Source organism: Balaenoptera borealis (genome assembly GCF_965194805.1).
Source record: "Balaenoptera borealis genome assembly, chromosome: 11".
Classification (NCBI taxonomy): Eukaryota; Metazoa; Chordata; class Mammalia; order Artiodactyla; family Balaenopteridae; genus Balaenoptera; species Balaenoptera borealis.
This window is the reverse complement of record NC_138868.1, coordinates 9,321,992-9,349,094: the sequence shown is the minus strand read 5'-3', so window position 1 is coordinate 9,349,094 and position 27,103 is coordinate 9,321,992. Positions and strand designations below refer to the sequence as shown.

The following is a 27,103-nucleotide window of genomic DNA, read 5'->3' as shown; positions in this document are numbered from 1 at the left end:
CCCAGGACTGTGCTTGTTCCATGCCTGGGGCACCAAGGGGTCCCCTTCCTTCCCCAAACAACCCTATGTGATTAAGAATTGATATCCTTATTTTAGAGTGCGGAAATAGGCCCCAAGGTAAAATGACTTGCCCGAGTATGAGACAGAGTTGAAATGCAAGCCCGGGGTTCTCTGAATCCATGGCCTCTTTACCCCCTGACAGGAACAAAGGCACAAATAAACACACACAGAGGATGAGAAACCACAGAGAAAGATGCACAAGGGAGATACACGGGAGGGAGAGACCGAGAGACCCATACTGGAGGGGGGCAGAGTGAGAGCTGGAGAGACACATCCACAGGAAGGCGGAGAGGCCTCCATGCTCATCCAGAGGGAGGCAGACATGGTGCGAGGAGGTGTCTCCGAGGGACAGAAACACACAGAAGGAGAGGGGCTGAGATTCGGGTAGGGGCGCGGGTAGAGACCCCAGGAAGCAGTGACGCGCATCAAGCTCCACAAGCACAAGAGGAAGGGTGAGTGGCCATCAGCTTCCTTGCCCACACACCAGCCTTGTCCCAGCCCAGCTTGGAGACAGCTAACCCAGAATGGGCAGAGTCCCGGGCATCCCGGAGCCCAGGATCTGAGGGCCCTTTTGGTTCTGAGGTTCATCAACGCTGTGTCCCCAGGAGTCAGAAACCCTGAGCCACCCAGAACCCAGCTCACCTGTAGACTCTCTGGACCCCTGAAGACCAAGAGAATCATCCCCTTCTGGGGCTTGGCAGGCACCAGGCCCACTCTAGAGACAGGCACCGGCAGGGCAAGGCAAACATTTCCACTCACTGGGAAATCCCAGGTCCAGAGGAACAAGGAGGAATACAGGGGCGCCCCTCTTCCAGGGCCGAAGCCTCCAAATGGACCTCCACATACGCAGCCGCCAGACCTTGGTCTGGAAAACAATCTGCCCCATTCTAACTGGAGTAGCACTGCGCCAGTTATATTCAGAGTCTAAGCTGGCACCAAGAACTTTGAGGTCAGCTGATTCTGGACGGCACACCCCCAGGGGGCACTTTCAACTTGAATGGGATGTGTGTGTTGGGGAGGTCGAATTATCAGGGAGAATTTGACGAACATGTTGCAAGACACGGGCAACATGGGCACTGGAGAAACAATCAAAGAAAGACACACAAGGAAGCACCCACAACCCGGGCGCGCAGACACACTCCTTAGTCCCCCCTCCTCACAGCCCAGAGCAGGCCCACAGCCCCTGCCTCCCCCAGCTCACCACAGACACCTATCTGGGCAGCCCCAGGCCCTGCGCATCACGGAGGGAGCCTATACCTGTTAACCTGGTGCCCAGATTCCGTGCCTCCCGCTACCGCGTGCGCCCGCCTAGCTCCTCCCTGGCTACCAGGGCTGCTGGCCCCGCCCACACCTCCCACCTGGAGGAAGTTTTTCCAGCCTCATCACTCCAGCCCTCTCCTCCGCGTCAGCCCCTTCCCCTGGCCCCTCACCATCACGCTAGAGTTTCCTGCCCCTCGACTTCCAGGGCAGCCCCCCACCCCCACTCCAGCCAGCCAGCCAGCCAGCCAGCCAGCCGCTTTCAGGGCTCCGCCCAGCCGCCTTTCTCCACCTCTGTCCCCTGGCCTCTCCCACTCCCGCAGCCCCAGCGCTCCAAGTTCAAGCTTCCAGCAGGGAGAGAGATTCCTTCTTCCTCCCCTGACCAAGATGGACTCCCCTCTCCTTGTGGCAGGGACTGGGGGCAGCTTCCATTCTCCAGCGGGCAGTCCCCACACCTGGCCACCTCGCCAGGGAAGAGTGGGCCTTGACCCTGGATGGCTGGGATTAAGACAGCAGCTTGGGGATGGGGGATGGGGGGGCGGTGCTCCTGACTGGGGCAAGGGGTGAAGAAGAGCTCGCTGTCTCACCGGGTCTCGCCCGGGAGGTAGATTACAGTTTGGGAGCTGCCCGCGGACAAGACCAAGGCGGATCTCTCCGCCCAGCGGTCGGGTCACGCTAGTGCAGGGGCTCGGGGCCAGGCCACTCGGCTCAGCTGCCAAAGAGCCAACCCCCCCAGCCCGGCCAGGACGCAAAACCAGGCGCTTCCCCTTCCCTAGAACCTCCGCTCCAGCCCCCGGGGACCGGGCAGGATGCCCCTCCCTGACCGGCCCTGTGCGGCGCCTCGCTCAGCCCGGATCGGCTCAGCCCGGAGCCTCGCTCAGCCCGGATCGGCTCAGCCCGGATCGGCTCAGCCTGGAGCCTCGCTCAGCCCGGATCGGCGCAGCCCGGATCGGCGCAGCCTGGAGCCTCGCTCAGCCCGGATCGGCGCAGCCTCACTCCCACGGCTGTGCTCAGCCTCCCTGGGGCCTCTGGACACAAACTCCAGGGCCTGGAACTTGTCCAGGACGGAGAAACTTACTTGAGTCCTTACCTACAGCCCCTGAAGCCCCCATGAAAGCTCCACCACTGGGACAGAGTCCCACTGTTGTCCCCTGCCCTATAAACCCCAGACGCAAGCAGAGGTGACACATCCAGGACCAGTGAGCACAGCCAGAGACACCTTCTCATAGGTCATAACACATATCTCTCTCTGCTGTGACACTAGCGGTCACAGGGATTCAAGGCCACAGTGAAACAGGGACCCCGGACCCAAGACCTCCAGTACCACAGCCCAGCGGGTCCCCGGGTGTGGACTGAGGCCAGCAGGGAGGAAGAGGGGCTCAATCAAAACACACGTTCCTGCTGAGCCCGCTGTACCCCCTCCCCCCAATGTGGTCCTCACAACTCCTCCGGCTCGCCCAGGCCTGGAGGAAACCGCTTGTTCTCAGGAAGGCCTGGGAGCCCAGCGGGTGGCGGGAGCCCAGTGGGTGGTCGGAGCCCAGGGAAATGCCAGCTCCCTGGGAGCCTGGATAAAGCCCATGGGGGTCAGAGGGAGAACAGAAGGCCCTAGACACCCACCAGCTGAAACGTCCCATTCTCACCGCTCTCCAGGGGCCACCTCCTTTCCTCGTGTGCACACGTACCTGGTCAGCCCAGCTTCAGGGAGAGAAGCTTGGGGCTTCCAGGTGTGGTGGGGAGGACACAGCCGGCATGGGAGAGTTCCCAGCAGGAGTCAGACTAGCTCTCCCAGTCTGCCTCTCTGTCCGTCCCCCAGCGGTTCCCAGGTTCTGAGCAAGGTGACGGCCACACCCCAGAGCCCCACACACTCCTCCACTCCCACAGCTTTGCCCCAACCTCTCAAACAAGCACCTCAGGCTCTGGGTGGCGTGCTCTGCCAGGGCCAGCCAGCCAATTCCAAGTGAGCCTAAGAATCCAGCCCAGCGGTGCCCGGGCACCTCCACCCACGGCCTTCCTGGGACTAAGGTGACCCCGGGGACCCCCAGCCCATTCCCTGCCCTTGACTGATGCTGGCTTTCTCCTTCCACAGGTCTCCCATGGTTCACTCTATTGGGTCCCACTTTGAGCCCTGGACCTGTAGTCGCATGCCCCTCAACCAAGTCTGGCTGGTACAAGTTCTCAGCTCTGTGGGGTTAGCTCTGCAAGAAGTTGCCCAAACCAGGACCCCTGAATCACTGCTGTGGGCCCACAGCTGCAGCACTAAGCCCCACATGACTTCTGTGGCTCCCTCTGTGTCCTGGTTCTCTGAACAATGTCCCTGCATATAACCTTTAAAGACAGGGCTTTGGAGAGGGGCTCAGACACCCTCCAATCCCCACTGCCAACACTCCAGACCCTTTGACTTCTGCTAGCCCAGCTCTCACGGTCCCAGGTCCTCTCCCCCCTACCTCATCCCACAGCTCCCAGCTCAGAGCAAGGAGGTACCCCCTCAGCCTGGGGTTCCCTTCTACTCCCCACTCTGCACACACACCAACCAAGTGCTGGCCCAACCCATCATCCCTGGGTGCCAAGGAGAAGGAAGCTGCCCCATTCAGCCTCAGAAAGGAAGTGAGTGCCACACCCTGCCCCAGGGATTTCCCTCATGGGGGGCAGGGGAAGAGAGGGGGAATAAAAGCAGAATCTACTCCCTGAATTTAGACCCATTACAGGTGAGGAGGCCCTAAAATGCCTTCCAAGGCATCTTCAGTCTCTCCCTTCTTTCCCCGAAATCCCTCACCGTCACCTGTCACCGCAGCCCTCCAATGCGTCACTGTGTCCCACAAAATCAATCCAATCCCTATCATGTGCTAGGCTGTGCACAGGGCATGCGATCCCTGCAGTCAGAGGTTGGCTTCCAATAAACTGTTTCAAAACCAATTATTGGCAGCCCAGCGCTGTGCTGGGGACCCAGAGGTAAATATCTGGGTCCCTTTTCCTCCTGAAAGTCCAGGTCATTCTCTAAGGACCTCACTGCCATGGGAGGATCCCACTTTGCCTTTCCACAAATCCACTCCACAGAGCAGGGCACCCAGCGGCAGGCTCCCTGGGGGCGCCTCACCTCCTCCTCGGTGGCAGCCACGCCCTGTGAAAGGCACACACACAAGGCACACAATTCTCCGTGGCCACGACGTGCAGAGGCGCCAGAGCTGTCCCCACGTGGTGCTGGGGCCCAGCTAGTGCCGTGAGATGCCCCACTGCCCACTCGGCTCCCCTCCCACGCATGCGGCACAGTCAGCCCTGCTCAGAGCCCACGTGTCCCTCGTGGCCGGAGACGCCAAAGGGCTGCGCCCCCGCCTCCCAAGGCCCTGGCACTGCAGGGGGCGCCGAGCCCGCCAGCGGAGGGCCGGCCCTCGCACACTGCACACCCTCTCCCTGCATGGGAAAGCCTTACATAACACAGTTCTCTGAACACACCCTAAGCCCAGTGCCTTTCCAACTCCACGGCAGGACCTCGCCCCCCAGCCGCCTCTCCAGGAGCGCGTCTCTGGAGAAGAGGGCTCCAGCCAGGGAGGGCAGCTGAGCCCTCCTCCCACGCCAGCCGGGCTCCTGCCCCCGCCTCCCTAACCAGCCCCTTCGCCCCCCTCCCCTTTGCCCCTCACCACTCCTCCCCGAGTTCTGGTTTGAATTAGTCACCGGCTCCAACCACCACATTCCTCAGGCTGCTGGCGCCGAGCCAGGCGCTGGGGCGGGGGCCGTCCCACCCGGCCGGGTCTGGGAGTGGGGTTGGGGAGAGAGCACCGCCTCGGAAGGGGAAGGGGCGGTCCCGAGGGCTATGCCGCGGCACAGCCCCCCTCCCCGCCCACCCCAGTGCAGGCATCTCCCCAATTATGTCCCCCCGCCCCAACTCCCACCCGTCCCGCTGCCGGGCGAGCTGCAAACTCCTAGGCTCAGCGGCCCCAGCGGAAGAAGAGAGTTTTCTGGAGCTGGGAACACAGAGGGGCAAGACTAGGGCGGGGCAGCTGGAGGGAGGCTGAGGGGCCGCCCGGAGCAAGAAAAGGAGAGGCTAGTGGTGCAGAACTGGGTGGGGCCGGGAGGACCCGGGACGCGAAGTCAGGGGCGGAGGTGTGGGGCGCGGGGAGGGACGGCGGAGGGGGTGCGCGGCGCGGGGGCGCTGGGGCGCCGGGCGGGGCCGAGGGGCCGCGCCGCGATCTCGGAAACTTCTCCAGTAAACATGGAATAGGAACGGAGCAGCGCGCTGAGCCACCGCCCCACAGAGAAGGAGGGGGTGGGACAGGGGCCACCAGGCCAAGAACGGGCGCCTGGCCGTGCAGCAGGGACCACAGTCAGCCCTCGAGAGAAAGACAGACTGGAGCAAAGCGCACCTCGGAGCGATTTTCCAACTTTGCCCAACTTGCGCCCCTAGCAGCGCCCCAACTCCGGAGGCAGAGCTCGGCTCCCAGGGCGCGACGCGTCGCCTCCCCGAGCTGCCCGGGGCTGCCCACCTTGCGCCGAACTGAATCTTCCCAGTGACACCCGCCAAGGCGCCTCGCCCAAGCCCTGCCACCCACCTCCCCTCGCGCGTTCCCGGAGTCCCGTTCCCCGATCGCGCCGAGGTGCGCCCGGCGCCCCTACCTGCGCGCTCAGCCCCAGGGCACAGCCATAGCCAGCGCGGGGCCCGAGGTCGCGGTGCTGCGGCTGCTGAGGGCGGCGAGCCCCGGTCGGGGCGGGTCCGGCAGGGCGGGCGGTGCAGTCCCCGCGGCGGAGCTGCTCCGAGTGGCCGGCCCCCGCCCGCGGAGGCGGCTCTTGTAACTACGGCTGGGGCGGGCGGGCGGGTCTGCCCTGAGCGGTGGGGAGAGGGCGGGGCCGGGCGGGGCCGAAGCGGGGCTGGGACTGGTGAGCGGGGCCAACCCTGGAGGCACCAGGGAACGGCCTGCTGGGAGGGCACTGGGGGCCGCGGGGACCCGGGGACGCCGCACGTCCGAGGTGCTGCCTTCCCCTCCCCCCATCCACTGCCCCCCGGCCTGGCCCGGGCCTGGATCTACCCCGAAAGGATGCGCTATGTGGCTTCTTCGGCAAGAAACTCCTCGAAGCTCCCTGAGGTTCATCCTCACAGCTGGAACTGCGAATCAGCCCATTTTTTCAGGAAGGACCAAGGGGTTCAGGCTGCGGCTGGGGGGCTTGGGTGATTCAGCCGCGACCGCCAGCCTGACGCGGACCTTTGAGTTTTCTCTCAACACGGGCAGCTACCCTTCAAATCCTCGGCCCCAGGCTCCTCACGGTTCCCAGGCTCCACGCAGCTGCGCGCATTTCTCGCCTTCCCTCTTTCTGGGGGCCCCTAAGCCCCTCCCCCCCAACAGAACCGGTCTGGAGACGCTCGCCCCACCTGCTGGAGTCAGGGTCACCAGTGCCCCCCGTGCCACCGTGCTGCTCCGGCCGCTGCAGCGACACCGGAGTCAGGCCTGCACCCCTTGGAGGAGCAGAGCCCGCTGTCTACCTCCCTGTCCCCCGCTTTTCTCTTCCTACCTATTTCTTCTCCGATCCCCTCCCTCCACCGCCCCACTGGCCAGACGCTGAGTTTCCAAATTTAAGCCATTTCCCACAGGCACTTCTAACTACACGGAGATTTTATTAAACGCTTAATGACGGGGTGCAGGGGCGTTCTGGCTACACCCTCAATCGCTTCTCCCCCGTGAATTCTCTTATCCTCCTTCCTGGATGGCCACCCACTACCCACGCGAAGCCAGTCTTCCTTCCTTCTGGAATGCTGCGTGCAGAAGGGAGACCCCAGGCTGGGGACCTGAGAAGACCTGGCCCCGGCAGGGAGCGCCCTCCTCGCTGTATGATCATGAGTGGGCTGGGGCTGAGACCAGCGGCCCTGTCCTCTGAAATGGCAAACATGTTTACAGGCTAAAAATACCCAGCAGCCAACTCTGCTGCCAGCCCTGGGGGCTGTGTCCCAGGTCCAGTTACCAGCACAGGGTACAGGCGTGGGGGAGGGAAGAGACAGCCAAAGGAGCCACAGACAGGCAGACACTCAGATAATGGACACAGAAAGGTGGAGACACATGTGTAGACATTCGGACAGGCATAGACATGCAGAGACACATAGTCAAAGCACAGACTTGGGCACCAGCATTCTCTCATTCTCTCTCTCTCTCTCTCTCTTTCACACACACACACACACACACACACACACACACACACACACACAGTGACTCAAACCCACAGCAGAGGCGGTTCCACCACCCATATCACAAGCACACAATCAGAAACCCAGACTTTCTGAAGAATCACCTCCACCTCCATTGTGGTCTGCACCCCTTTCCCAGCACCTACTTTATTGAAAGAAAAAATCTAAACTTTTCAACTTTGGGATGCTTTAAAAAATAAAAATAGAGATCAAGAGCTAATTATTTCCTATACTAATGGCTTTTTAAAGTTTATCTCATTTTAAATAACATTTACTCAGTTTTTAAATATGAACCAAGAATATAAAGTGGCCTGTGATCCTACAAGTCGGATAATCCTTGTTGCTGTTTCTGAAACAAAATCAATACCTCTGTAGGGTGAAGAATGTCAGTACAGAAAAGCAGAACAATAAAAAGTAGACATCTCCCCCCCACACCCAGTCCCTCTCCCCAAAAGTAATCACTGTTAACAGTTTACCAGAGGATTTTAACTTTATGAAATGAATCATTTGGTTCCTTGAAAGTACAAAGATTTCCAGTGCATATTAAGATGGGAGCTGATTTACAGCTAGGTTTTTCAGAAAGATAGCTCTGAAAAGATGGCCATGGGAGTTTGGAGGGAGGGGCTGGAGCAGGAAAGGAAGAGTGGGGAACGGTGTGGATATTGTCCCCTCACCTCATCTTGGGGGCCATCAGCACCCCAGGAGTGAAAGAACAGAGGCTAGTGTCCTGGGCTCAGAGCCAACTTATCTGCTCCATTGTTTGTTCTGGCCACCCTCTTGGTCAACAGAGAAGGCGGGAGAGGATGGTCTGGGGAGCAACCACAGAGCAGGGATTACTGGCCAGGTACTTCATTCAGGGGTAGGAGGGTCAGGATACCTGCTGGGAGGTGGTCCTGGGGACTGGCTTCTGCCCCATTCTAGGCTAGGACGGTAGATAAGGGGTAACCTAGGCCCTGCCCCCTAAAAAACCATGATCGTGCCTGCCAGACGAAAGCTGGGGTTTCTTAGGGTCAGCCTCCTCAGCCCAGGCAAAGGGAATATTGTCAACAGTTTTCAGTGGTGCAACTGGAGACACACACTTTTAGAAATTTCTGCCAACCCTGCTTCTCCTGCCCACTGCTGTAGCCCCCAGCTTTCACTCCCCAAAGCTACCTCAATGGTGATTGTGCCTGACACTGCTGCAGGGACTTGACGTGTCAGCTCGTTTAATCCTCACATGCAGGAAGGAGAGGGTCTCAGAGAGGGGCCGTGATTTACCTAAAATCACACAACCCTCAGAAGCAGGAGTCAAAGCTCCCACCAGCATCTAAGCTCCACGGGGGCAGGAATTCTTTGTTCTCTGCTGTGTACTCCGTGCCTAGAGCAGTGGCTGGCACCAAGCAATCACTCCAGAACACTTCGTTAAATGAGTGAATGAATGAATGAACTACAGGTATAACTGGCCCCAAAGCCCCTGTTCTTTATACAACAGCATCCTGTACCCCATGATTCCCATGAGGGGAAGTCAGCTTCCCCTTGCTCTCAGCCCCAGGGAGCACTTCCCCCCCATGTAGTTCTCTCATGCAGCTGCACAAACATTCACTGTGTCCAGCACTGGGTCAGGGGCCGATGGGGGTGGTGGTGCTGGTGCAGGTAATGGAGTACTTGGCAAGATGGAATCCCTGCCCTCAAGGCGCTCAGTCCAGAAGGAACTATCCTCTGATGCCACCTTACCTTGTACTCTGAGTCCTAGGCTTTGGAAAAACAGGACATTATCTTTTCTTACAGATCTTTTACACCCCTACCTTACTTCCCCCCACACAGACACACTATTTTTTAGTTATGAGTCCCCTCAGTTGGTTCCAACATCGCAAAGAAAACCTTGTTTCAGACTTCCCTGTCAAAATAAGGGCTACCCAGGGATCTGAGAGAATGTGAGCCCTCCCCTGCCACTACACCATCCTTCAGAAGCATCCCACGCCACAGTCCTCCAGACTCACTGGAAAAGCTAGGTAAGCTCTAGGACTCCTCATCACTGGGATACCCCAGCTTCCCCAGAAGTGTCACGCCCTCCCTGGGGGTTCCCTGATATGTATGTAGTATGTGTGTGATGAACCCTGGGCTCCTTTGTTGCCAGGCAACGTGCCTCTGTTTTGTTCTTATTATGCCTGTTTCCATAGCAACCACAAAGGGGAGCTCCAGTGGGCAGGCCCCATGCCAGGGGATTCCCCTTCCCCTCCCTTCTCTCCACAGTCCTCTGAAATCAGTGTGTTACGAGGAGGAAGAGAAGCCAACTGCTCAAAGAGTCATCATGGCTTTTAAACTCTGATCCCAGAAAGGAAGTGAAGTGTGCAGTCTGCTTGCAGTCTCTTTAAAAGCAGACTTTTTCCCCGGATGAGGGCCCTTTGGCATGTCAGCCTTAGAAGCACAGAAATTACTGTTACCCCTTCTTCGAGCCATCTGGGATCTCCCAGACCCCAACTCTACCCCATACCCACACCAGCCCAGAGATGAGCAACGCTACCAAGCACCAGGTCCTTCTCCATTCACTTCCATTGATTCTAATCTATCATCTTCCCTAGTGGAACAGCAAAATTATTGGGCGATTCTGGGATCCAAACGTTATTTTCTAAGCAATTCTCAAACCCCAAACTCCTAACCCAAACCCAAAATAGGAAGCCAAATCGAACCATCCTCCTCCAGCTCAATTCAAATCCCAGCCTGTGTTAAACCTCAGGCTTCAAATAAGGAGTTCCTGAACTACGCAGATCAGACAGATAGGATACCGGAAACCCTCCCGTTACACTCAGTCCTAATTGAAATCTTCAGGCCCAAGCAGAACCCAAGTTAAAGCTGACTAGAGAACAACAGATGAGACACAGGGCCCTGAGTAGAGACTCTGGGATGTAAGAAGGCAAAGAAAGGCTGTCCAGGCAAGAGAAGGGGAACAGATGTGAGCAGGGCGAGTAGGGCAGGTGGCCACATCAAGACAGCTGGATTCCCAGCGGCAGAGAGAGATGGCCTAGAGGCACCTGAGCTGTGGGTGCCGGGATTCTGAGGGAGCAAAAAGATAATAGGAAATGGGGACCCAAGATTAAGGAAAAGAAGTGGCAAAACAGGACTGAATGAGGCTGTACAGGGAGGGAGGGAGAGAGAGAAAAAAAGAGCCCAGAGCTGAGCTAGGGACTGGGCGGATGGACTTGTAAACAGGAGCCGAGGGAGGGAGCTGGAATGAACAGAGCAGCCAACGCCCCAGGCAGCTCCCCTCCCCAGCAGGGAGGGAGGGGCTGGGAGAGGGGCACACCAGCCTCCTCTCTCCTTTTTTGGGATCTGCCTTTCTGCCGTCCTTTCCAAATTCCTCTGCTTTTCCCCCAGTTCCCCAGGGAAGGGAAGACCAGCCCAGGGTTTCTCTCCCTCCTGTGCCCATACTTCCCAAGTCCAGTTTAAGGAGAATCAGGCTGAGCAGGGAAGGAAGGGCCTAGGCTGCCCAGAGCCTGAGTCACCACATAGCTGAGGTTCCTGTCACTCGAAGTCCCGCCTCTGCTACACTCTGTGCCCTCTGCCCGCCCCAGGACTTGGATCACCCCAGGACTTGGATCGCTGGGCCTGACCCTGCCCCAGGACCTGCTCCACTTCCATGAGCCTTTCCCGGGTCAGGGCTGTCTTACTCGGGCTGCTGGCAGCCTTAGATACAACCCTCTCCTCGCTTCCGAAACTACTGTACTTTGTCCACAGCTTTTTTTTTTTTTTTTTTTTAGTTTTTTAAATTGTATTTATTTTTTGGCTGCATTGGGTCTTTGTTGCTGCACACGGGCTTTCTCTAGTTGCGGCGAGTGGGGGCTACTCTGGTGCGGTGTGCGGGCTTCTCATTGCGGTGGCTTCTCTTGTTGCGGAGCACGGGCTCTAGGAGCACGGGCTTCAGTAGTTGTGGCGCACGGGCTCAGTAGTTGTGGCTCGTGGGCTCTAGAGCGCAGGCTCAGTAGTTGTGGCGCACGGGCTTAGTCGCTCGTGACATGTGGGATCTTCCCGGACCAGGGATCAAACCCATGTCCCCTGCATTGGCAGGCATATTCTTAACCACTGCGCCACCAGGGAAGTCCCTGTCCCCAGCTTTTGAGGGAAGCGTCCTCCTGCTCTTCTTAGGAGCAAAAGTGACTCAGTGAGCGGCTGCAAGAACTGTGGAAAGAGAAGCATGCACCCTTGATAAGTCACTTCCCCTCTCTGGCCTCCAGTTTTCTCTTGGGTAAAAGAAAGGGACTACTTGCTGTGGTCTCCCCGAGGTACATTCTGTAAGACTGAGTCAAAGAGATGGAAAGTTGCTATTGAAGAGAGTGGGATAAAAGGGGCGTGTTTGCTAACTCCTGTCCTAACAGTAGGAGTGGATGGGGTACGGGCACAGGAACCGCCACTATAGGGCAGCCAACACTCTAGGCAACTCGGTGACTCAGGTCCCGAATCCAGGCCAATGGGCAGGAAAGCACCCCGTGGCTCTCCTGCGAATCAGGGGAAATGCAGATCTCCCTGGAGAATGACTGGCCAGGGTCCCGCTATAACCAACTCTCCCTTACACCTAGAAAGCTTCTGATCCCAGTGTGGGCCCCACGTCTTTCGACGAGCACCCTAACCTCCCTGGCCTAGCTTCCACTCCTCCTGCCTGGCCCTGGCAAGCCCTCTGCCCTCAACTCCGTAGCCCTCCCTACCCTCCAACGGCTCCCCTGCCCTGCCGTGTCCCCTCATTTACCCCTTGGCTCTGCCCATCCTCACTATCCACCCCCATCCAGGCAGAGCCAGCCAAATGATTGCAAAAGGGCTGAGCCAGCGGGAGAGGCCCTCACATGACAGCTGTTCCTGCTGCGGAGGGGAGGGGGCAGCTGGAAGTAGAGGGAGGCACATTCCATGGGAGATCTGATCAGAAATAGCCCCAAACCCTAAATGACCATCCAGCTCCGGCTCAGCGCAAGGCCTGCCCATCGTGTAAAACAAAGTAAGGTCAATAGGCTCCCTTGGGAATCCTGAGGAAATCAGCAAAACAAAAGGGAGCGGCTACATGAGGGGAGAGGGCTACAAGAATGAAAAAAATCCAGGAACATGTAGAGATCCAGGGTCACCAAGGATACCTTTGCCACTGAACCAGCCCCACCTGCCCAAGGCATTCTCTCTCTTACAAGAGATTCAAATGAATACAGGGCTACTCCCCAGCAACCGCCATTATCCCCCCACTCCACCCACCCCTTGCGTGCTGAGGCACCGGGACACCCCAGTCATACCACTGGAGTAAAACAACAGCCTCCTTGGGGAGCCATGCCAGCCTGATTAGAGCAAACAGACAAGAGCAGGTGGCATAGTTTCTCTAACCTTTCTGGAGCGCCAATATTTTAGCTCCATGGCGTTAGGGGAAGAATAAATAAGGTGGGTGCCCCAGAATTACATTAAAACATACAGAGAGGGGGCTTGCCTGCTGGCACAGTGGTTAAGAATCCGCCTGCCAATGCAGGGGACACAGGTTCCAGCCCTGGTCCGGGAAGATCCCACATGCCGCGGAGCAACTAAGCCTGTGCGCCACAACTCCTGAGCCTGCGCTCTAGAGCCCACGCGCCACAGCTACTGAAGCCCACACACCTAGGGCCCGTGCTTCGCAACAAGAGAAGCCACCGCAATGAGAGGCACGCGCACCACAACGAAGAGTAGCCCCCCTCGCCGCAACTAGAGTAAGCCTGCGCACAGCAGCGAAGACCCAACGCAGCCAAAAATAAATAAAATAAATTTATCTTAAAAAACCCAAAACCAAAAAACATAGAGGACCAAAGCAAGTTGGAGAAGTTACAGTGTCCTGCAGGTACTACTGATGGGGTGAGCCGGGGAAGCCACAGTCACCCAGGAACACCCATCTGATGTGTGGAGGGAAAGTTCGGGTTCTGAAGACATGCCATGAAAGGTTGCCATGAAAACCACGGTATTAATTTCAGAAATGACTGGGTGGAGTCTTCAAAGCACTTCATTCCTCTCCCTTCAACATTCTAGACCCTTCCCCCACCCTTCAAAAGGGGAAGTGGCACATTTGGGGCATGTGGGCAGCTGGTGGGCTGGATGCGTCTGACCCAGTGTGAGCAGCAGCTGTCCAGCTCCAACCAGGACGTGAAGAAAAGACAACCTAGGTCTTTCTTGGAAGAACTTTAAAGGCTTTTGACTTTTTAATAAGTGACTTAAGCAGAAACGCCAACAAAGCTAAAATAAACAGCCGCTTATAACCAGTATCTACTGGTTTATCTACGAGCTAAACCAAGTGTCGGCCTCCCATTCACACTCCAGCCTCTGTGAAGATTGTATCTGCAGTCAAACGCACGTCTGAGCCCCGAACCCCTCTCCAGTTTCTCACCCTCCGTTTCTGGAGGCTCTGAGATTTTGCTCCGTAAGTGGGTGAAATAGCCTCCTCCTTCCCGCATCCTATCCCATTTCTCCAAGATCCTGCCCTGTCCTCAGCTCTCCACCCACTCGCAGCAGCCCCTTTCCTTTCCGCCCCGCGACCCCAGCCCCTGCCGGTCCTGAGCAGCACCGTGGGCGCGGGGACGCCAGCTGCAGCATGAGCCTCCCCGGCACGTCTGGAAAACGACCCCACCACGGGGGACGTCCCCACGGCGCAGGCTCTCACTGGCTGCGGCGAGCGAGCCGGGCGGGGCCGAGAGCGCCCCCACCCCGCACTGGGAGGAGCGGGGGGCGGGGCTCTAGCTAGCGGCGCGGAGGGCGGGGCGGGCGCCCGGTCGGATCATGGAGAGATCCCGAGTCCTCAGGCGGTGCGATGGTGACTCAGGGCTCCCCGGGGTAGGGCGGGGACCGACCCAACTACAGCTGTACTCCCCCTTCCCCCGCCCCACATCTGCCCTAGAAACTCCTGATGTTAATCTCTTTCTTGCCCACCCCGGCAGGGTAGAGGCCCTCCCTTCTCACACCGCCCCCCACCCTTTGGAGGCCAACAGCAAACCTTCCTGAGGCCACAACCCCCTCTCCTCTGGGCCTCCCACCCAACCTCCTGCTTGTGGGTCCTGGCCCTCCCCCAAGCGCAGGCCTGGCCTCAACCAACCTGGCCACACTCCTCGGCACCAAACCGCCAGAGCTAGAGGCACAAGAAGCAGGACGTGTGGATGAGTCACTCTTCCTGCAGTCTCAGAGGGAGGCTAGGAGGCGGTCCAGCCCCCCCCAGGCCAGAACCGCACCCCCAGGCACGTGGGCTGCCAGGCCCGCCGCTGCCCAAGCCGCCCCCTTTTCCCCGGGCCTCTCAGGCCTAACCCTGCAAACCTACTTGCACAGCTCAGTCTCTCCTGCCTCCATCTTCAGGTCCTGGGAAGATTAAGGATACCAGGAAGGTCGTGAAAATTACACAAGCCAAGGAGCAGAGGGTGTGGAGGGAAATGGAATCCGGGAGGGGAGTCTGACCGGTTCTGTGAGGCCCAGGCAACCAGCGAAGGGCACACCCTGGCCAGCACCTAGCACTTTTAGCTCTTATCCTAGAGGAGCCCAGAATGCGCAGAAGCAAGACAGGTGGCAAGTCTGGAACCAACTCAGAACTACCAAGGAGCAAATTCTGAGCAAGAATCAACCCATCCTCACCCAAGTGGATTCCAAATCACCACTCTCCCCTTGCCCATTTGTTCACAGAACCCCAACTGCAGTTAAGGTACCAGCGAGATTACAGTCCTACTCCCTCAAAAGCTAGCAGCCCCCACCTATACTGGGAAAGATCACCTTCTTCCCCTCCCAAGCCAAGACCCCCTGCCCTTGCTTTGTGCTTGGACTTCAGGGATGGCAAAAAATAACCACTCAGAAAACCACAACCTGGAGACCAAAGCCTCAAAATGTGAATCAAACCAGGTTTCCAACTTCATCTGAGCTGTTAAATTTACAGGGAGATCCTTAATGCTCTTCAGAAGACACAGAAAAGACGATCAGAGTAGGGGCAAGTTATCTGTGAAAAGGGTATAATAAGAAATTAAGCTCAAAGGAGAAAAAATAGCAACCACTGATCTGAGCAGGGTTGTTAAAAGACATTTATGACTGCTCTACATTGCAGGAAGCGCTAGGGCGTGTTTAGGGTACAGGCTCCAGTGACACCCACTGGGTTCAAAATCCTGTCTCCACCACCTAAGATGTGTGATCACAGGCAAGTTGCTTAAATCTCTGAACCCCACTTCCTTGTTGGAAAGTAGGGATACCCCAGAGATGATCCACAGCCAGGTTAGGGGGCCACAGGCCAGTATCTGTTCCAAGGAGTCTCTTCTCGCTGTTTGTCTGAAGTGTTGAAACTATGACTCTTGGATACGGCTGCTGCCCCACCGCACAGGGCAGTTGCGGGAAGCAGTGTCAAGTCGCTCTGCATGCTGTGCTCTCACCCCGTCGGCAGGTATTCTCCCCCTTCACGCGGGAAGGTCTGGAGTTAGGTAGTTACAAAGCCCCGTGTCACCACCTCCTAACTACATCCAATCTCTCCCAGCTAGGCTAGAAGATGGTCATCACAGGAGAGGCAAGGCAATTAAAAAAAAAAAAATCAAAACTGAGGAGAGGCCTCTCTTTCTGCTCTTCTGAAGACTTCTCTCCTACACAGGGAGGTCCTGCAGGTATAGACAACACCCTGCTTCAACATATCTACTCCCCTTTGAAGAAGCCATCACCCACAAAGGAGGCAGGGCAGGAAAGGATTCAATGTTCAGTTTCCTTTAATGACCCCCATTCTCCCTGAAGGGCAGGTGCAGGCAGCTAGGCGATGGCAAGAGACGTTCACTTGAAGATCTTGCCCTGATTGAAGGCTTTGCCCACATGCTGGAAGGCCCCATCCCAGGAAAAGTATTCTCGAACCAGCGTCTGGGTCTCCTCGCTGCTGGGATCCAGTTTCCGCCACGTGTATGACTCATAGTCCACCTGCCAGTCTGGACTCAGCTGGGGAGAAAAGCCAGGTAGAAGCATGCGGTCAGGTTACTGGCCGCTGTCCCACACATGGTACTTCCAGCTCAGACACCCGTCATCAGACCCCAGGACTCCTGTGAACATGACAGCTCCTTCATGGACACATTCCTTGAACTCTCTGGAATGCCCACCGGGAGTGCACTTCCCAAATCCTCGCCCCACCCTAAAGAGGCAGACCCCTCCCCTGCACCTTCCTCACCGGAAAGGCAAGCTCCTGGCCTCGGAAGACCCAGACTCCAGAAATGGAGCTGCTATTGTTGGTTCCAAACAGAATGACACTGGCAAAGGCATTCTTCCTCAGTTTGTCCAATCGCTGGAACATTCCTGAAGGGCAAGAAGAACATTCAGCCTTTGAAATCATGTCACCCACTACCTTGTCTCCTCCCTTCCCCTTCCCAGAGCCCCCCTCTGCTCACCGGTGATGAGGTTGCAGCTCATGAAGGTCTGGGTGAGCTCTTCAGGGAAGCGGTAGTCAGAGTACCACAGGGACCAGCCATCTTTATCAAAGTGCTCCCAAAAGTACGGCAGCGCCACGGAGAGTGTGTCCTCGTTGGAGTACTTGCGCTTAAATTCATCCAACACAAAGGTACTGAATGAAGGAAAAAAAGCAAGGAGATCAAGGTGGAGAAGGTCCTACTGCGGCAGCGGCAACGTTGCCTTGCTAAGAGAAGCTAAGGGTGTTTCCACTCAAATTTACTGCTTTAAAGGTAGAGTCTCTGGATTGGCAGATGTGTATCACCTTCCAAGGGAGGAGAGCTGGGGGGAGGAGAGCTGGGGGGTATGAGAGGCGCCCAGGGCATTCCCTTATCCCCCCACCCCCAGCCTAAATATGCTAGGCACGTGGAGGGTGGGGCCCAGGATCTGCCCCAAGAAAGGCATGGCGAGCTGCTGCCCCCTGGTGGAGACTCACAGCGAGGACTCCTTTTTTTTTTTCCTGGCCGGCCCCTCCCCGGGCTCTTTTCCATGAGTCACACTCAGTTCCTGACTCACCCAAGTCACCGCCCCCACCCCTCCCCATCACACAGGCCTCTTCGGGTTACACACACTATAATATGACAGCAATGTAAGTGAATGTTTGCAAAGGGCCTCCACCCCAAATCCTACACCCGTGTCCTTTAGTTACTCTGCCCAGAAACAAGTTCAAGTGATCTTTGAAGCAATCTGGCACACTGAGCCAAGGATGCCAGCATCAGAATAGGAGAGGTGCCTCCCCCCATGGTAGGGCTTCTGTTTTTTTTTTTCTTTCCTTCCAATTATAAAAACACATACTGACTGAAGAAAAACACTCACTATGCCAGCAAAGAAGGTAACTAATATTTTAATGTATTTCCCACTGGCAATTTTCCAAAGATGATGCATGTAATTCTGTGCCTTACACAATTTGCTCACTTACTACTGCCTGGCTATCGAGAATGTTTTGCAGATGTTTTAATGGCTAAATAATCTTCTGCATGAATGTGCCATAAATCTATTAAACCCCCTTATACTGAATGTTTAATTGGTTCAATTATTCATTAGTATATAATTAATGTCAACAAACCCTAGAGTCAGAGAATGTTACCATCTCACTGCTGCAACGTAGCAAAGCAGAGAATCTGTCCTTTAACCCAAGGTCCTAGGTTCCTTCCCAAATGCACATCAGAGACCTCATCTGAGGTGCTTTACTTCCTCAACCACACAAAAAGTAGGGCTGGGGAGTTTTTCTTCACTCTCTCCTGAGCTGTTATTATTTATGACCATGTGTCCATTTTTCTCCCAAAACTGACCACAGGTGGGAGATTGGGATTGATATATGTATAAAAGGGATAATAAGAACCTGCTGTATAAAAAAAAATAAAAACAAACAAACAAAAACAACTGACCACAGGCTCTTAACAGCTCCCAAAACAAGTTTAGCTGGAAGGCCTTAAAAGGACTAAAATTAACTCTGGACAAATGAGTCTTGTCTTTGAAGACATCACCTTTGAGTCATTAAGAATCCTGGGGAAAATCATCTTGGCAGCCCAGGAGTGCACCATGGTAATGCAACAAGTAAGTACTAATAAGCATTCCCAAATGATACAAAAAAAAAAAAAAAAAAGTGCTGGGGCTTCCCTGGTGGCACAGTGGTTAAAAATCCGCCTGCCAGTGAACTTCTGTAGTGTTGGAAATGTTTTAAAATTGATTTTTTGTGGTTACACAGATCTATAAATTTAGTTAAAGGCATTGACCTATGTAATTATAATGACTGAATTTTATATGGAAAATTATACTTCATAATGGAAATTATACTTCAATAAAACTGTTTAAAAAAAAAAAGAATCCACCTGCCAATGCAGGGGTCACGGGTTCAAGCCCTGGTCCGGGAAGATCCCACATGCCGCAGAACAACTAAGCCCGTGCGCCACAACTACTGAGCCTGTGTGCCACAACTACTGAAGCCCGCCCGCCTAGAGCCCATGCTCCGCAACAAGAGAAGCCACCGCAATGAGAAGCCCGCGCACCGCAACGAAGAGTAGCCCCCGCTTGCTGCAACTAAAGAAAGCCCGTGTACAGCAACGAAGACCCAATGCGGCCAAAAAAAAAAAAAAAAAAGAAAAAAAAAGAAAAAATTTATTTTTTAAAAAAATGCTAAGTTTATTAAAGATTTTAAGTTTACTGCCTGATTTATTTTATGCCCAGTGTACAGACCCAATATATGTGAATATCTCTAGCTATTAGCAGTACCTGTGTTACGAGGGCGTACCTAATTTGGGTTGGTTATCATAGCTTACTTACAGATACCAAAAATCCTGCTCACTCTTGACCTGCCCCTGTGCTAGATTCAAGGTAATCACTTTGGTTCAGAAAGAAATATATCCTTAAAAAGCAGCTGCGTTAGGAGCCTTCTTGTATGAAGTGCCTGGGAGTAAGAGCTCTCAGCTACACCCCAAGTTGCTCCCCAAATGGGGAAGCAGCAGTTCCTAACGACAACCATCCAGTACTATGTCGCTTACAACTCCACATACTTCTTATGCCTACCACCAGTGTGTGCTCCTTCATCCCATATACAAACCACTACCAAATGGGGAGGTCAAACACTGTTGCACCCCAACAAACCAACTAGTGAAAGGATAGATGGCTTTAGGAAAAGCAGAATGGGCAAGAAAAACAGAAAAGAGAACTAAGTGACGTGACCATGGAAAAGACATTTCTCATATTGCTTGAAATTCGAATAAGGTGACCCGGAGCAGTGACTGAAGAAAGATTTGATGGTAAACAACTGGGCAAGTACTGGCTGTCCCACTTTTTTCACACTAAAAATCCCCCCTTTACTGTATTTTTCTTCCAAGAACCCCTATGGTGACTGAGAAGAGGACACAGACGACCACCCCATTTACTTCCTTCTCCTTGCGGGGTTTAACTCCCCCACACTGGGAAACAATAAACCAGACAGGCACTACGTAGCCATGGTCATCATCCTTTCTCTTAAAGTGAGCAATTTTTATATAGGCTGATGCATCAAAACAGCAAAAAGACAATCAAAGGATACTGACATGGTGTCTGCTGCCTCAGCAAAGCCAGCAAAGCAGAGCAGGTGGAGGCTCTCTGCATTTTCTTCCTTCCTGCACCCCTCAGTGTTATTAGTTCCGAGCCTTCTCAATCTCAAATCCTAACGCGTGCACACAAGACCAATCAATTCACCTCCACACCGAATTCTGGGCCCTGGGCCCATCTGCTTTCCTTGCTAGAAAGGCAGTTCTGATATCCTCAAATACCAGATGCATTAGGAACTTTTCTACTTTCAAAAGTCACCCAACTCTTGATGGTAAAGTCAGGAAACTGCTGTATTTGCAACTAAAATATATCTTTCAATTTTGTATGGACAACCTAAAGTCCTAGGCCCTAGCAGTATGAGGGGGGATGCACACAGGGGAGCACAGGCCTTCCTGGGTCCCATGCCCTCTACCCTCCAACATCCGTACCTCTTGGGCAAGTGAGCAAAGGGGTCCTTGGCCTTCGGCTCCGCAGCCAGCGCCTGCTCACATTCGTCCAGCTCCTCCTCAGGAGCAGGGGCAGCTGCCTTCTTCTCCTCTTTCCGCTCGGCCTGGGGCTTCTGCTTCTCTTCTCGAGAAGCTTTCTCTTTCCGTGGGGTGTCCTTTTTAGGCTGGCTCTCTGCAAACTTTTTAGCTGGTGCAAAGGGAAGGAGAAAAGTCAACGTCTGGCCTCTTTCCACAACCCTCCCAAGCCAGGCACAAGCAAAGTAATGGAGGAAAACTGCTGGGTGGGACAACTAAGGGATCTAGACGCTACACTGCCTGCCACCGGTTCACAGTACATCCTTGAGCAAGAATGCAACCCTCAGCAACAAATACATGTGCATCATGATTCTACATATTAACACAAATGAGTGGGAGCGTGTGTGTGTATAAGACAAGTATCACAAAACGCTAGCTGCTACGTGCGATGCCCTACGTTCTGTGGGTCCACATAACCCAAAAGCTAGACGGGAAATCAAGGGGTTAAGACTGAGCAAACCAGTCCCCTGACCCTGCCTGCATGCTCCCCTACCTCCTCAGACTTACCATCAAATTGGGCCATTTTCTCACAGAGTTTCACCTCCCCCAAGACCGCCCGGAACTGGGGCTGGTTAATGCAGGTGAGGAACCAGCGGTTTGTATTAGTGAAGGCCTGGCGGAAAGAAGGCTCCAGAACCTGCCAGGATGCAAGAGTGGACATAAAGTCAGTGGAGGGAAAAATGCTGACGAGTTTCCAGTCAGAGCCCCTTGTTTCTTTCTACACCAAATCTCCAACTTCCTTTCAGCCCCCAGAACACCAGCTTTCCCTGGAGGGCCACTGCCCACTTACCTTCCTAATCTTCTCTCCTGCAGTCCAATCCAATTTAATGGATGCTTGGTCCCACCCTCTATTCACTATGAATCTACCTGGTAGGAATATTTATATTGTGCCTTACTCCTTTTACAAAGCCATTTCATACCTATAATTTCACGTGTCAATAAAACTTAAAAGGTTGGGACCAACAGAGAGCTATGAACTACTCACTTTGCCAAACAAATAATGAAAACTATCTATATGAACTATGTGATACGTGAGAGATATATACATGCATCATCAAACTTCAGAAAGTAAATATTCAACAGCAAAAAAGTTTATTTCAGAATAAGAGTGCTTAAACTTAGCTTCATGAAAAATTCATCTACCATATTTTCAGTTTGCCAAAATCAGAGGGAAAATAATCCTGTCAAGGATACATCACAGTCAGTTCTGTAGTGCTGGTTCTGCAGTACATGGGTTCAAATCCTACTCCACAACTTCCGGGCTACATCTCTTTCACCCACACAACAAGCAAAGACTCACTAAGATTGTCCTTGTTACGCCCTGGCACAGGCTCTGACACAAAGTAGGTGCTTTTTTCTTTGCTGTTATCACATTACTATTCTGGTCCAGCATCAGTCCAAGAGCTGCTGTTTAGCAACCAGCAATATGCCATCTTTAACCCAATAACCTCAACAGTGATTATTACTACCTTGGTTTTATAGCTTCCACAGGGGAAAAAAAGAGGACTAAATGAATCCACATACACCCTCCCCCCAACAACCAGTAAGTACTGAAGCCAAGAACTGATCCTAGTTTTGCCTCCAAAGATCTTGATGCTGAAGCTATCACCTCTACCTCTGTCTTCACAACTAAGCACAACCAAGCAACCTGAGAAACATGGGAACAAACTAAACATATTAGCTGGCAAACAGAAATTAAGGGCAACAGAACAGGACCAAACTTCTCAGGAGGAGGGAAAGCAGTCATGGTGTAAGAAGACAGGGTAGAGGGTCTGTGGAAAAAGAGAACCAGGCACTTTCTTGACATAAGAGAAGCCATTTTTGGCCTAAGCCATTTTGTGATCTGAACCTGGCTGTAATACTTGTCCTTAAACAGGTCTTTGTAATTAATGATCTTAAGGGAACAAAAGAATGCAGAAAACTGGGAATTCCCTGGCGGTCGGGTGGTTAGGACTCCGCGCTTCCACTGCAGGGGGCACGGGTTCGATCCCTAGTCGGGGAACTAAGATCCTGCATGCTGCATGGCGTAGCAAAAAAAAAAAAAAAAACACAAAAATGCAGAAACAACTATTATCAGGCAAGAGAAGTAACAGCAGCAAAGACAGTGTATCAGTAGTAAAGACTCCCAGTTGTTTCAGTAGTAAAGATTAGCCTGAAGCCCTCAACCACCAGATCAACTGGAACCTAAGGGATGATGATGACGACATTTTCTGACCCTCATGACTTCCATCAGCTAAAGCTCAGACTCTGTCAACCACCCAAGGCCCATCATGAGTATGCATGTACCCTTAGCTTAAAACTTCCCCAGTTTTGCTGTTGAGAAAGATCCCTGGTGTTTTCCTTACTTGTTGAAAGTAATAAATCCTTCCTTATCCTCATCTTTTGCTTGGTTGGGTCTTTTGGCTCAATGCCCATCAAGAGGCAAGCCCAGTTTTCCAGTAACAGTGGTACTCAGTCCTGCAATTCCTAAAGACTAGCTGTTGCCTCAGACTCTCTCACATCAGCAGGATACTGATAACCTGGCAGACCTGTCACTCTGTTGCTAATCCCCACCTACCCTCTGTCAACCCAGATTCTTTATAAACTTCACCTGTTTATAAAGCCACAACAGGGTGCAGACAACTGTGATGTCAGCCAGCGTCACACGTTCGCCCACCAGAAAAGTCCTGGTCTTCAAGTGAGCATCCAGCAGCCCCAGAATTCGCCTCACCTCCTCCTTTGCATTCTCTGTGGCCTATTGATTTAAAATTATCAGACTTGGCAGTGGGTACCAACCCTTGTCCCTGCCCTTCTCCCCCAATAATAGAACTAAGGTAGCTATTCCACTGCGTCCTGGCTCCTTCCAAACGTATCGCAAATGAAGCTCTCAATGTTAAATTTCTTCATGGCGCAGTCTGGCTTCATTTCCCACTGTACTGATCGTAGGCATATATCTTTGAATTTTAGAAGGAACCTTAGAGGTCATCTGGTCTAACCACTCCCTTACCATTTGGTACAACCTTTCTAGAGCAGAGGTCTCTCGTCTGGCCACTCAGACCTCCCACCTCCACTGGGTCTGTCTGACAAAGAATCCAGATACCATCAACAGCCCAGCGCTCCAAACTGAAAGCTCAAAGACTAGGTATTTATTAGCCACATATTCTTGGCATCACCCTTCCTCAACCTTTCTTATTTCTTCCTCCCTGATACTGAGGAGCTGACACCACCCCTGCTCTTGGTTTCTCCCCAAGTTCCAAGGCTCACCTGCTTGTTGTGGTGCATGATGCCCAAGGTGGGGAACACCCAGGTACTGGCTGGGGGAACTATGTCGCTATCAGCAAAGCTCACCCACTGCACCACCTGGGCTGCTGCTTCAGGAGTACTTCCCCGCAGCTCCTCGTTGCTCACTGCAGAGGCGGAACATAAAGGTCAGAACTTTGGGGCTGTATCAAAGCCAGTGCAGGTCCCTGAAAATTCCTCTCCTTGCCCGCTCCAGCTCCCCTCACTCTCTCCTGCACCCCATCACCTCCAGACCTTCCCATCCCCCAGCCACTGCAGGTTACCATAGTAGGCAATGGCATTGCTCTCGAACACACAGAACCCATCGTCACCCTCAAAGGCTGGAACCTGGGGACAAAGCAGTCATAAGTAAATATACAGCAGTTTCTCACTAGTCAAGCCCAGGGACTCAAATCGTTTTGAATAAAATTTTTTATATAAGGCTGAGAACCCTTGCTGACCAAACTCTTGACACTATCCGAAACTCGAGAACCAAAATTGTATGAGTAACTTACCATCCCCTACAACCTGAACTCACATAAGAGACCTCCAAAATTTAGATATTAGATATTTGTATATAATCTCAAATAAGCAAAAGGCAAGAAACCCGAGTCCTATATTTCTGTCTATATTATCCCAAGTATTATAGTACTCCCCCACTGCACTTGATCTCTTCTACATGTAGCATGGTTACTCATCTATCTCTGTTAAGCCTCTTGGGGCAAGAATTCTACTCATAGCAGATATTTGATCTATTTGCCCTGAAATCAGTCAAAACTGATCCTCTCTCCCACAAATACAAAAAAGCCTGTGAATTTCATAGGAAGTGACTGAACAGCTCTGTACTATTTTTAACAACAAATAAATCACAACTGTCTCAAAAAAAAAGTTTTTTTAAGTCTCTGAAACGTGAAAAAAAAAAAGTAACATGGAAAGCTCCCTTTTAAAGATGGAGGTCATCTTCCCAGTGATGGAATCTCAGTTCTCCTTGGGTTCTCAGGACCAAAGGCCCCTCTCCACTTCCCTACTCACCTTGCCAGCAGGAAATTTACGGAGAAATTCGGGGGTGCGGTTGGTTTGGCCAAAATGGAAGTGGGGTGGTGCGGAGAGCACGCGGACCTGAGCCCCGCTGTACTGAGCGGCAATGAGGGCCTTGAAGGCCCTCCAGTTTTCAGGATATGTGTACAGGGTCTGTGGGGAAAAGGCGGGGAATAAACCATTAATGACTAGAAGGGTCCCAGTCCTAAGTGTTACTCGGGAACAACTTCCCCGAGTAGTCCCAATCTGTTTCGACTCACTCTTTTACTCCCTTTGGTGAACCAAGTTAGTTCTTCAGTATCTGCAGTCCTGTGTAATCAGAGTCCTCCAAAATACAAGGACAGAACTACACACCAACGGCTAAATAAAGCTTGTTGACAGATGTGACCTTCCCTAAGGACGTCTCTGGAAGCGTTCTCTTCCCCTCAAATACATCTCTAAGAAATGCAGAACTTCTAGATCCCTCACACTCCGTCGGCCGACAAATACACACCCCTCCCTTCCCAGAGCCCTTGTTCATTCATTGCTGGTCACTGAGCGCCTGCTTACTCTACTGAGCCGCTCACCCTTCAAAAGCATCACCCTTGTTTCCAAGACACACACACCAACCAAGACATTTCTAAGTCCCCCTCCGAACAGCCACGAAGAGACCGAATGCCATCTTCTCTTCCTAAGCCAACTCGGTCTCCCTGAAAAACCTTTCATTCCTTGTCACGCGTACCATCCCTCCGGTCCTGTCCCGCAGTGAGTTCCCAGGGGTTTCCTTCTCTCCTTCTATTAACGTGGCCAGCGGGGTCCAACTGGTCTGACTCCAGCGTCCGGAGGCTCCTCTCGCTCCCAAACCTCCCCGCGGGACGACCCTTAACCGTGGCCAGCCGTACGTGCCCACAAAGACCCTCCTCTTCCCCTGTCTCTCCTGTTGCCCCACAAAACGGTCGCAAAAGTTCTGTCAACCTGCCCGGATCCCACGTCTCGAAAAGGTAACGAACCGAACTCCGTTCTCAGGTCCCAGACTGCCAGGATCTGGCATCCCTGTTCTCTTCTACCCCAGACCCTTCCACCTCTTTGGCCTCCCAGAGCCCCAGCCTCAGTTCCCCTCCTGGGCCTGGAATTCCTACTCTCCAACAGTACGGTCTCTAGACCCCGGATCAGTTCCCCACTCGGCTCCAGAAACCCTCTGACGCCGGCTGGACCCACTCCGGCAGAGGATGGCGTCGGATAGGGTGACCTGGATTGCCAGAGCCGGCAAACTTACCCCAGCCGCCATGGTGATTCCGCAGAGAAAGGGGGTGGGGCTCTCCGCGCTGCCGCAAAGTAAGCCGTCAGGGAGAGAACGGGGGGTGCGGGGGGAGGGGGAGAGCCGTGGAGAAACAGCAGCCGGAAAGCGAGGACGGCATAGAAGGCTTACGCACGACAGTTCGGTATCCCGCGGCAGCTGAAAGGAAACAGGAGGTGGGGCCTGGGGCCTGCGCGGAAAAAGCTCGCGCCTGCGCGGTGAGGGATGGCCAATCCGAGTCCCGACATGGAGGTAGAAGGCGCGGAGGGTGGGGAGACTGTGAGAACTAGCTGGAAAGCCGCCCCTCTGCAGCTACGTGGCAGAGCTGCCAGCCCGGCATCGCGCCGGGCCCCAGAGGCGTTTCCTTCCGGGTCGCGGGGCCCGCGGTGATTTGATGGAGGTCCTGCCAGACCCCTAACATCGTGGTTGTGTGACACTCATAGGAGCGGAAGCAACTGCGTGGAGGTGGCGGGGTGCCACGTTCCTTTTGTTCCGGCTCTTTCTAGAGGAGAGCTTGTACATCTAACCCGAGCCCAAGTCCGAAGCCCTCTGTAAAAGTGAGGGTTTTTTCCATTAAACGGCCTCACAGCTCAAGGAGGCTGTTACTGCTTAGAAGAGGCACTAGTCCTCGGGCCTGCAACAGGGGAGGGGCTGAGGGAGAACCCAGCCACGTCCTGCCTCCCCGGAAGGGCTGACAATTCAATGGATGGTTCGCCCTTTACCCATGCTCAGATCTGAACCCAATTTAAGAACAGGATGAATTCCATTAAGTGAGAGAATGAAGAACCCTGAATCCAAATTTCAAGGCGTCACCGTTCATAACTCTGGGCAGTAAGGTAAATGTGGAAACAAACTTGGTACTTCTCAGGTGCTGCTCAAGCCACCCACCCAGCACTCCATCTGTCCAGAACTCTACTGAGTGGGTCCAGGTGCCAGACGCACACTCCTCCTGGGCTCAGAAGGAAACATACTGAGAGACCTATTTTAGGGTGGCGAGAGAGGGTGCCTGTGAGAGGCTGCATTAAGCACTGGGGGGAAGCAGGATTATTACCAGGTGGAAATTAGCAGAAACTAGTG

General features: G+C 53.8%; 2 protein-coding genes across 6 annotated transcripts in view; both read right to left on the bottom strand.

Annotated features, from left to right (window-relative positions):
* The window catches only part of AHNAK (AHNAK nucleoprotein), a 93,435-nt gene extending 78,221 nt beyond the window's left edge, over positions 1–15,214 (bottom strand). The window contains exon 1 of one of the 4 annotated variants that reach the window (XM_082344259.1): positions 14,760–15,214. The gene's annotated coding sequence lies outside the window, so the exon portion shown is untranslated. Of the gene's footprint in view, positions 1–5,925; positions 6,097–14,759 lie in introns of those variants that run through there. The other 3 variants (XM_082344261.1, XM_082344260.1, XM_082344258.1) reach the window with 3 other exon arrangements.
* Positions 15,215–15,486: 272 nt separating this feature from the next.
* EEF1G (eukaryotic translation elongation factor 1 gamma) lies at positions 15,487–26,188 on the bottom strand. 2 transcript variants are annotated; one of them, XM_082344293.1, is made up of 10 exons: positions 26,006–26,188; positions 24,745–24,903; positions 23,997–24,060; positions 23,698–23,840; positions 23,045–23,188; positions 20,962–21,091; positions 20,362–20,566; positions 16,834–17,006; positions 16,617–16,741; positions 15,487–16,390 (listed from the first exon to the last, which is right to left on the bottom strand). In XM_082344293.1, exons 1-10 carry the CDS (start codon positions 26,015–26,017, stop codon positions 16,232–16,234), a joined length of 1,314 nt encoding a protein of 437 aa, XP_082200419.1. In that variant the 5' UTR covers positions 26,018–26,188; the 3' UTR covers positions 15,487–16,231. The 2 variants fall into 2 exon arrangements, with proteins under 2 accessions (XP_082200419.1, XP_082200420.1); XM_082344294.1 differs by lacking the exon at positions 26,006–26,188 and adding an exon at positions 25,472–25,695.
* Positions 26,189–27,103: the final 915 nt, after the last annotated feature.

Excerpts from the sequence above, each read along its gene's own strand:
- EEF1G (XM_082344293.1), bottom strand. Across the intron at positions 24,061-24,744 it reads GTAAATTTCCTGCTGGCAAG|GTTCCAGCCTTTGAGGGTGA; the intron begins GTGAGTAGGGAA and ends CTTTGTCCCCAG. Across the intron at positions 23,841-23,996 it reads CAATGCCATTGCCTACTATG|TGAGCAACGAGGAGCTGCGG; the intron begins GTAACCTGCAGT and ends CCGCCTCTGCAG.